The sequence below is a fragment of the Drosophila ananassae genome, assembly GCF_017639315.1.
Source record: "Drosophila ananassae strain 14024-0371.13 chromosome Y unlocalized genomic scaffold, ASM1763931v2 tig00000139, whole genome shotgun sequence".
Classification (NCBI taxonomy): domain Eukaryota; kingdom Metazoa; phylum Arthropoda; class Insecta; order Diptera; family Drosophilidae; genus Drosophila; species Drosophila ananassae.
In genome coordinates this window covers 92,449-103,290 of record NW_025319079.1, presented here as the reverse complement: position 1 = coordinate 103,290, position 10,842 = coordinate 92,449, and the positions used below count along the sequence as shown (strand labels likewise).

The 10,842-nt window shown below is 45.0% G+C and overlaps 1 protein-coding gene across 1 annotated transcript; it reads right to left on the bottom strand.

The window, feature by feature from the left end:
• Nucleotides 1-5,325: 5,325 nt before the first annotated feature.
• Nucleotides 5,326-5,649, bottom strand: LOC123258240 (collagen alpha-1(III) chain-like). The gene has a single exon (XM_044718114.1). It carries the CDS (start codon nt 5,647-5,649, stop codon nt 5,326-5,328), a length of 324 nt encoding a protein of 107 aa, XP_044574049.1.
• Nucleotides 5,650-10,842: the final 5,193 nt, after the last annotated feature.

Below are 10,842 nucleotides of genomic sequence, written 5' to 3'. Positions count from 1 at the left end.
TTCCACCTGTCCATTGGCACGGCTTGCTCCCGTGGCTATTAAATGCAATTCAATTTTATTCGATGAGCAAAATTCTCGGAATTTGTTACTTGCAAAGCTCCTGCCCTGACCTGCTATAATTCGACTGGGTACTCCAAAGAAAGATATGCCTGACTTCACAGCTTTAATGCAATTTTATGTGTCTAGATTAAGAGTGTGATATAAGTGAACAAACTTTGTAAATGCATCTACCTGTACAATAATGTATTCATTTAGGTCGTTTTTCCCACTGAGTTTGCCACTTATATCCACGTGGATAGTATGCCAAGGTATATCAATCTTAGGAATAGGGTGCAATTCCATTTGTGCCTTTCCAGAAGGGGGCTTAGCCAATTTGCATGTTATGCAATTTTCAATGAATTTCTTGACATATTTAGACATATGCTCAAACCAGAATTGTTCATAAACCTTGTCTAGAGTTTTCTGCCAAGGTTTACGACAGACCACCTAAACGCCTTGGGAATCACTGGCAAACAACGAGTCTTGCTATTACGTTGTATCTTGCGGTACAATACAACATCGGTCTCTACATCTTCACCATTTAATTGGTCCACGATTTTTATTATGCTATCATCTCGTTGCTGCTCGGCTATCAGCCAATTATTTGTTATTGCTGCTAGATCTACACGAACCTCTATTACTCTACGGTGGACAGTTGATACTACAGGGATTGGATTGCGTGATAAAAAATCCACGTGTGCCATTTCTCTGCTCTGAGAACCGCGGGACAAATTGTTTAAAATATGATGCCAAACCTATGAATTGCCTTAACTGAGTTACAGTGGATGGTGGCGACAGAACTGTCAGTGCTTCTATCTTACTTGGATTTGGTTTAATTTCACCATCTTTAATATAAAATCCCAGGTACTCTATTCCTGTGCGAAGAAAAGCGCACTTTTTTATGATGAATGTAAAACCTGCCTCAGACAAAACTCTCAGCACAATGCTTAACCTTTCATATGCTTCCTCCTTTGTTTCTGCTACAATCAGCACGTCGTCTATGTAGACCACTACGTAGGAATAGGCTAAGTCACCCAGGGCTCGCAAGAAAAGCGCACTTTTTTATGATGAATGTAAAACCTGCCTCAGACAAAACTCTCAGCACAATGCTTAACCTTTCATATGCTTCCTCCTTTGTTTCTGCTACAATCAGCACGTCGTCTATGTAGACCACTACGTAGGAATAGGCTAAGTCACCCATATTTTCCTTAGCTTTTATTCTAGCACTTTCTCTATTTACTATATTCTCTTCTTCATTTATTTTCATCATACCAAAAGGCCTAGCCTCTTTCCCTATCAGCAACTCCAAAGCACTAGATTTTGTAACTCTATTTATAGAGCAATTTAAGGCTAACTGGATATCTTGCAATGCATCCTGCCAAGAACGTTCGTTAGTTTCTACCGCAGTTAGCATAGCTTTTAGCGTACTCATTACACGTTCCACCTGTCCATTGGCACGGCTTGCTCCCGTGGCTATTAAATGCAATTCAATTTTATTCGATGAGCAAAATTCTCGGAATTTGTTACTTGCAAAGCTCCTGCCCTGACCTGCTATAATTCGACTGGGTACTCCAAAGAAAGATATGCCTGACTTCACAGCTTTAATGCAATTTTATGTGTCTAGATTAAGAGTGTGATATAAGTGAACAAACTTTGTAAATGCATCTACCTGTACAATAATGTATTCATTTAGGTCGTTTTTCCCACTGAGTTTGCCACTTATATCCACGTGGATAGTATGCCAAGGTATATCAATCTTAGGAATAGGGTGCAATTCCATTTGTGCCTTTCCAGAAGGGGGCTTAGCCAATTTGCATGTTATGCAATTTTCAATGAATTTCTTGACATATTTAGACATATGCTCAAACCAGAATTGTTCATAAACCTTGTCTAGAGTTTTCTGCCAAGGTTTACGACAGACCACCTAAACGCCTTGGGAATCACTGGCAAACAACGAGTCTTGCTATTACGTTGTATCTTGCGGTACAATACAACATCGGTCTCTACATCTTCACCATTTAATTGGTCCACGATTTTTATTATGCTATCATCTCGTTGCTGCTCGGCTATCAGCCAATTATTTGTTATTGCTGCTAGATCTACACGAACCTCTATTACTCTACGGTGGACAGTTGATACTACAGGGATTGGATTGCGTGATAAAAAATCCACGTGTGCCATTTCTCTGCTCTGAGAACCGCGGGACAAATTGTTTAAAATATGATGCCAAACCTATGAATTGCCTTAACTGAGTTACAGTGGATGGTGGCGACAGAACTGTCAGTGCTTCTATCTTACTTGGATTTGGTTTAATTTCACCATCTTTAATATAAAATCCCAGGTACTCTATTCCTGTGCGAAGAAAAGCGCACTTTTTTATGATGAATGTAAAACCTGCCTCAGACAAAACTCTCAGCACAATGCTTAACCTTTCATATGCTTCCTCCTTTGTTTCTGCTACAATCAGCACGTCGTCTATGTAGACCACTACGTAGGAATAGGCTAAGTCACCCAGGGCTCGCAAGAAAAGCGCACTTTTTTATGATGAATGTAAAACCTGCCTCAGACAAAACTCTCAGCACAATGCTTAACCTTTCATATGCTTCCTCCTTTGTTTCTGCTACAATCAGCACGTCGTCTATGTAGACCACTACGTAGGAATAGGCTAAGTCACCCAGGGCTCGCACTATAGCATGTTGAAAAATAGAAGAGGCGTTTTTTAGCCCAAATGGCATCACTAGAAATTCATACTGACCCTCTGGGGTAACGAATGCTGTTCTTTCTATGGAATCGGGATGGATCGGTATTTGATAAAATCCGTTGGCCTTGTCTAAAGTAGAAAAATATTTTCCGCCTCGCAAGCGATCTATCTGATCAGAAATCAATGGCAACGGGTACTTATCTGAGATTGTGTTTGAATTTAGCTCACGAAAATCAATACACAGCCTGTCGCTGCCATCTTTCTTTTTGACCAATAGCATTGGACTTGCAAATGGCGAATTGCTTGGACGGATCACATTGGATTTAATCATTTGGTCTATTTTTTCCCTAACTAATATCTTTTCATCTACACTGAGCCGATAAGGGCGCCTTTGAACAGTTCTATTCTTATCTATCAAACGAATTTCTAATGCTCCTGTGGTTACGCGTTTAGTTGGGATTCCATTTATAAAACTGTCAGAGTAATGTTTCAAGATGTTTTTTAGCTTACATTTATCAATTTCACTTAATTCTATGTTGGTGATAAGTACATTTTCAAAATTGGATGTCTCTTCATGTATAGCATTAATAATCTTAGTTTTGTAAATATTTAGTTTGTCTGTTTCAATAATCACACCAAAACCAAGCTGGAATATTTCTTGTCCAATCATAATGCCATATTTCAAATAATTGTCTAATACTACATGGAACAAAATTTCTAAATTAAACTGTGATATTTGAATCGTAGACAAAATCTGCAAATGGCTCTTAACAATATTGTCGCCAATTCCTCGTAGTACAATTAAATTATTAAATCTTTTTCCATCAATTTTGTTACTTAATTTTTCTTTTATCAAAGAATACTCGGCACCCGAGTCAAAAAAAATGGAAAGGGGTCACCCCTTTAATAGAATAAGCCCTTAGGCTGAAGAACTTGACATATGTCCACGCGCTTCTCCTTGTACTCGCCGTTTCCACTGGTGCTACCTTTGGGGCATACAGTAGCAATATGTCCAGCCTCACCACCCTTGTAGCATCTTATGTTTGAACGCTCCTTTACTCCAGAAACGCTGCTTCCACTGTAGTTCTTTCCTTTTTTTGGAGAATGAGCTCTCCATGCGAGCGCGGCATTGAGCGTATTTGTGGCCAATTTTTCCACAACTATGGCATTTTACCTGCGACCTGCGATTCGTGCTATTTTTTGTGTCCAAACTTGAGGAAGATTCATCACTTTCGTTTTTACGCTTCTTGAAGGCGTAAGCCTGCAGCTGCCGCTGTACTTCATTACGTGTCGTCACGCTGGTTGTAAAAACCCAACGCAGCAAATTATTGTCAATTTGTGTCATGTGGGCTAACGCTATTGACACCGCAATCTCTTCCAGCTCCGTAGATTTACACTTGGATAGTAATACCGTAACTATGCGACTGCCATATTCAGCAAAGCTTTCTCCAGATCTGGGATGTCCATTTAAAACATTAATCAGTACGGCAGCCGTTGTCTCAATTCCCACGAATCGCTGGATGAACAGTTCCTTGAATTGGGTCCAGGTGATGCCAGCAAAGCATACCTGTGACAGCCATTGCGAAGCACTGCCTTCCAGCGCTTTGCTTAGTGCTATTACTAGGGCGCTGCCTTCAAGTACGTTATCTGCGAAGATTAAATCGACCGTAGTGCACCATGCTGTTGCATCTGTTCCCGCACCATCGGGATTAAATTTGGGCAGTGTCACATGCGTGGTTTTCCCATCTGACGCCGAAGCTCTTGGCGCCTGCATGGCCTTTATGATTTCCATGAGGTTTTTATTTTGCTCCTCCAGCGCCGTCGTATAGTGAGTGGAACTTTGCCCTTGTGGCGAAGGAGATCCCACTTCTGATGTAGTAGGACCAGTAGTCCCTGCAGTACGTCCAGTAGTTTCTTCCATTGTCGTTTAATCAAATCGATGCGGCAGCACAGCAAGTTCCGCTCACGTTCGTTACCATCACTCGACTGCCTTATTTTCTCTCATTGATCATTTCTCTCAGCCTTCTCTCTCTTGGCCTTCTCTCAAGTTTAGCCTCTGTTGACATCTTTTTTCATCCCTTTAAACTTTTGGTAACTCGTCAGCGGACCTCACTCTCCAGCAGAGACTACCACCGTCTCTGCTGCTATGCCTTTCGCATAAATTCTATATTCCCCGAATTTAGAACTTCGCGGCAACTCTGTTCTTGTCTCTGTCCTTGAATTCTACTGCTTCCCGACATATATATATTTTTTTTGTATATATATTTTTTTTGTTTACCCCAAAACAAAGTTGCCCCCCCCCCATCACCTTTTTTGTGATTTTGTAATTGTTTCGTTTTTCAATCATTTATTATATATATTTTTTATTTTGTTTGTGTTACAGTTTTCGGGTGACGCGAATTCCTCTCTGTCCTCCCAGCACCCGAAAACTTTCTTGCCCAACCTGCCAGACCACCCTCCAGCGGCCTGTCTTTTTCCTCCTCCTCCTGGCCTCTTCCTCGACTTTCTGCCGCAGCTCTGGCGGCCAGTTGTGCTCGGGCACTGCTCCTCCGTCTCCTGCCGATTCCGCTCTTTTGAGCACCGGCCTAGGAGGCCTCCTCTCCGGGCAGGAAACCTGCCTCTCCAGCCTCGGCCTCTCCGTTGGGGCTGGCCACACCCATGGACCTCGCGTCCATGGCTCCTCCTTCGGATCTCCCTCCTTCGGCTCCTGTGGGTGCGGGGTGGGTGGCATCGCCGGCTGCCACTTCCAGCTTGGCCACTCCCGTGGCCCCGTCATCCTCCTTATCCGTGCGTCCTGCGCCTCCTTCCAGGCCCAACGGCCCCGCCGGGTGGCCCTGCTTTGCTGGCATCTCCGGCGCGCCGCTCTTCGGAGCATTGGGGCACGCCCTGCCGCTGCCTCCGCCTTCCATCGACGGACCGCTTCTCTGGCCATTTCTTCTGCCAACCTACCTCTGGCCCTTGCCAGCGCCAGGGTGGCGTCCGCCTCCCTCCGGTCCTGGCTCCTCCTCTGTCTCCTGTGCAGTGCCTGCAGCTCCAAACTGGGCCGGTGGACCTCTTCTTCCACCCTGGCTCTGCCCCCCGGGATCGCTCTCTCTCCGTTGGCCCCCTGGGCCATCACCCGGAGGACCCTCCTCGTGGCCTGGAGCCGCCGGACGTCCCATCCTGGCAAGTCCTCAGGCTGCCATCTCTGTTCCACCCCTGTCCTGGAGGGCTCTGTTGCTCCGGTGGTTTATGGTGCGGTTCCTCTTGTGGCCATCTTCTATCTACCGCGGAGGCTTGTTGAAAACCTCCTTTTCCAAAGCCAGCTCCTCGAATTCCGCGGCTAGACCCATAACCTCCTCGAGCGATGCACACGCGTATGGTCCCATGAACATTTTCATGCGCGGCATGCAGTTCTCCACTAGCCTTTCAATGACCTCCTTCGTTGACTTTCCTAAAGGCTTCATTAGCGTCTGCCGGTCCACTATATATTCTTTGAACCTGGTCTGCCAGTTTCTCGAAGTATCCATTTGGCAGGAAAAAGGCTTCGAAGCTCCTTCTGAACTCCTTCCATGTGGGCCACTCCTCATCGTTCATTAAGAATCATTTTTGCGCTCTGCCCTGGAGTAGTTCTGGCATCGCCCGCGGGATTGTGTTTATATCCATCTCGTATGTTTTGGCGGACCATGCTACTCGGTCCACGAACTCGAGAGGATCCCCTGTTCCGTCGAATCGGAACGACCACTCTCGGACTTGTTTCGCCACTTTCGCATAGTCAACCTGTATCGGGACTGGCTTCCGCACTTGTGGCTCTATGCTCCTCGTGCTCTTCATTTCTGGCACTGCCAGACTACGTTCCAGCGAATTTATAGATTCGACGTGATTGCCCGAGCCCAGAAATAACACGGAATGCTTCGTTTCAAACAAATCCCCTTTATTGTCTTTACTTTACAAAAATAAGAGAATCTTACCGGCTGTTTGGCCCAGCCGACCGACCGCTCGCCCTTCCGTCGATCCCCGATCCCCGCTCCGGGTTGGTGCCAATACACACGCCCTCCCAAAGCTTGTGCCCGGCAGGTCGTGTGGTCTTGGTGTCTGGCACCGAAACGGCTCACGGTTCCCATCGTTCGGACTCATGGACTCTGGTTGCGGGGCCTGTGTTGTGGCTGCTGTCTTCTGCGCTGATCTTCTGCTGCCGTTGCTCGCTCGTCGTCGCTGCTCTTCTGACGCTGATGCTCCCTCGTCGATGCTGCTGCTTCCTCGTTTTCGCCGTCGCTCCCTCGTCGTCGTCTCTGCTGCTGCTGCGCCTTCTTTCTGGGTGCCGTGGACCTTCGGAATCTTTGGCTCGCTGTGATTGCCCTTTCGCCGTGGCCGGCACCTAATCCGTGTTAACAGACCGAGTGGCTCACCTCCTCGCGGCTCATATGCTCCTCGCTGCTTAGCGGCCGGATCAGGGCACGAAGGGCCTACCTACCGCACAGGACACGCCCCCGGAGCAGGCAAGGCGTACGCCAGGCTGATCCGTCGTTGCCGGTACTATACCAGGATACCTGTTGTGTCCGGGAATAACTCCAACTCCAACTTCACTCAACTCTTCCAGCTTCCCTAGAAGAATCGGTCCCGATTTGCTCCAGGGGCCCTCCTTATATAGTGCCAGAGGCGCCCGTTAATCCTCGCAAATCTACTTCCTGCCGTTAATCCTTCGTCCTCCGATAACTTTCTCTACTCCCGCCGTTTTTCTACCGGAGGGCTTTCTTTATTGCCCCTCCCGCCGATTGCCCTGCTTGGGCCTCCGATCCGCATTGTTTTTGTGCCGGTCATCGGACTTCATCCAGATAACCCGCGATCCCCCCCTGGTCATTCCAAATGCATTTCTGTGTTTTGTGCATTTTCTTTCGCCGGCCGCTTCGTTCCCCGCCGTCTCCGCTGTTTCCTATGACCTTCGAGCTCGGACGCGGAGGCCCGGCCGGGACCGTTACGTTACGTGCGCGCCGCCGTGCAGGCTCCCCCGCCCCCTCTGCTGCCCCCGCATGCCGTCTGCCCTTGATGCCTTTCTCTTCTTCCGTATTTCTAAACACAGCGCTGGCCCATCCGACGCTGCCGTGCTGGCTTGTTTGTTCTCTCCCTCCCCCCGCTGCTGCCCCTCTTGCCACCTGTCTTGGCGTGTGGGAGATCTAATCTCCTCACAGTGAGTTTTTGAGAAAGTGTTTTTTTTTTGAGAACGGTATTGACTCAGGTTTTCACATTTAGGCGGCCTTCAAAAAGTTAGAGCCTGCCCCTCCAATCGTCGGTGTTCTAAAGTCCAGTCCAGTCCTTCAAGTGCCGTTTCCCTATCTCAATACACTGGGGAAAGGGAAACATTGGAAAAGTGGATTCAGGAGTCTCAGTGCAGCCCATCAGGAGCCGTCAACAGCATCAAGAATGAATAGATTAAACTAAAGGTTAAAAACAACAAAAACAAGCAAAGCAAGAACAAAAAGAAGAAAAAAACGAATTAAAATTAATATGTTAAAGTAAAGTTTTAAAAGATTAAAAATATTATAATAAAAATTTTCTCACAGACGAAATTATGACTAGTTCAACGCTTAAAGCTTAAAATTATGTAAAATTGAATTGCTAAAAATTTCTCTCAGTGCGGCATAAAAAATTGAAATATAAACATTAAAACACATGCTTAGGAATAAATAGAAAAGAATCAAAAAAAGGAAAAATTACTTAAATTTTGAATACCAAGAAGTATAAACTAAGATTGTAATTAAATGTTATCTAAATTTTAATATGGAAAAACTCAACTTAGTATCTGTCAAGAAGTATGTATAAGTATGTATAAAGTATGTATAAAATTCTTGCAAGGTCAAGTAAAAGTAAAAGCTCTCATGTAGAATATTAAGAAAAGAAATTATATTATAAGATCGCGTAAATACCAATGAACAATTCAGAAAACATTATATGAGAATTTGTAAACAGAGAATAAGCCTACATCTATTATCGTAGAAGAGAATTAGTAGATGAAGAGCTGCTAAAAATAATGTAAACGGCGAGTGCATATTGTATAAGCAAGATAACCTTAAGATTTGTTTTTGTGCTATTCCCTTATGCCTAAGTTTTCAGCTGCAATACTCATGGAAGCGCTTTCATCGGTGGTTCAGCAGGTGAGCGATTACGCTAAATAATGTTTTGGTGAGTGTTGGCACAACAAGAAACTATGTTTATATGCATCAGCTGCTCTGCAGACTCTCTTGTCTTAATACCATTTCATATCTTAGTAAAAACACAGAATGATATTCATTTAACGTAAAGTAAAGTAAAGTTTAAAATTTAAAAGTAAACACAATCAAAGTTAAATTACAAATGCGTGCAACGCTCAGTCGGGACTAGCATCTGCTCAACGTTATCCGTTACACCGCGTAGGTCAAACATGAGCCCCTCAAAACTGTGAATATTGGGATCCCTTGGAGGTCCTTGAGAGTACCCATGGGATAGGCTAGCGGCAGGGCGGAAGCAAACTAAACGAGGCGAATTAAAGAAAGTTCTTATATCTCTAAATAACATATTCTATCTTCCTAAATAACCTAATAATTCAATATCTATTCTTTCTTAATACGCTTAACGGTAACTTATCACTAAGGATTTATAAACCTAATGTGTATTTAATTCGACTGGGTATGCGGAAGTGCGCTTAATCTCATCATTCAAAATTTTAACAGTTAAAAGAGCTCCACTGCAAAGTCCGCTTACGGAAGTGGGCCACATTACTTTTTCATTCTTATATTTTATTCAGCTGGCTTGGCATGGGTTAAATACTACTTACTTTTTTTTACATCCGCTTAGAGGTGGAGAACCATCGATGGCGCTATCGACACTATCGATGGTTGGCCGCTTTCGAGCCGCAATCGATAGTGTCAGACACGTTTGATAGTGACCCAACCACTATCGATGGTGCTTTCGATAGCTGGCGTCTCACATCGCTAAAATAATTTCAATATTCGCTTGTGTAAAAATTGAAAAATTTGGTGTAAAATTGACGGTAATTAAAAAGGAACTATTAAATATGGATCGCTTTTTAAAAAAAGGTATGCTTAATGTATTCTACATAAGTATTTATGTAGAGGATGGCGGCGGAGGAGGGATGGCGAATTTAAGGTATACGTCGGAGGTCCGCAAAGCCTATTGCGCCAAGTCCATTAAAGCAAGACTGCGATTGCACCAGCACAGACTCTGAAAAGGGTTTTGTTCCCAATAAGCAGGGTAACTCAAAAAGGAGTAAGATTTCACATGTTTGGAAATATTTCAAAAATTCCGACGACCAAAAACTTGCCAAATGCCTTGAAAAAAAATATGTTAATGTCGGACGATAGTATCGGTGACTATCGATGGCACTATCGACACTATCGAGGGTTTAAGAAAAACAATCGCCGGCTAACGATGGCGCCGACTATCGATAGTTCTCCACCTCTACATCCGCTACGAGCCATTGAAGCGCTTCCACTGCTAGAAGCTGGAAAAGAAAATATACATATCGGGAGGACTCTCGCCTATCCTGTCAACAACACCACCGTAAAAACTTCGCCTGCAGCCGTGTTCCAGCCCGAAGTCTCCGGACACTACTTCCTATTTCCCGTTTTCATCATCATCAGATGAACCCCTCAGCTCTCTTGAACTAAGGAGCTCTTCTTAAAAGAACCTCAAGCACTCCGTCTTTGACTCCACTCCTACAGGATGACGCCTTGCTTGACGACTCCCGAGAGGTTACGGCCGAACCTTATTCGAATCCACAGCAGAGTGCCCCTTAAAGCGTCGCGAACGTCCCGGCTGCTTGCCGCTACTTCAGCTCCAGTCGAGCTCACTCTGCCCCAAACTAGTGGACGTCCTCTTCGCTCCGCTTCTGAGACTCACTACGCTTCAGAGATTCAAATCACCCGCTCAAATCACGCCTCGCTACCACTAAGGATCTAACATGTACGCCAAGACCCTTGGCCTAATGAATCAAAAACAACTATGTCAGGCTCACACGACCATGACCTAACCTCATGACTCACCTCGCTTCTGCGATCCGCGACCTGCCTCAACTTAAATCCGTGTACGCCGGCAAACGGCCGCGTGTGGCCTTTTGATTGATGCCG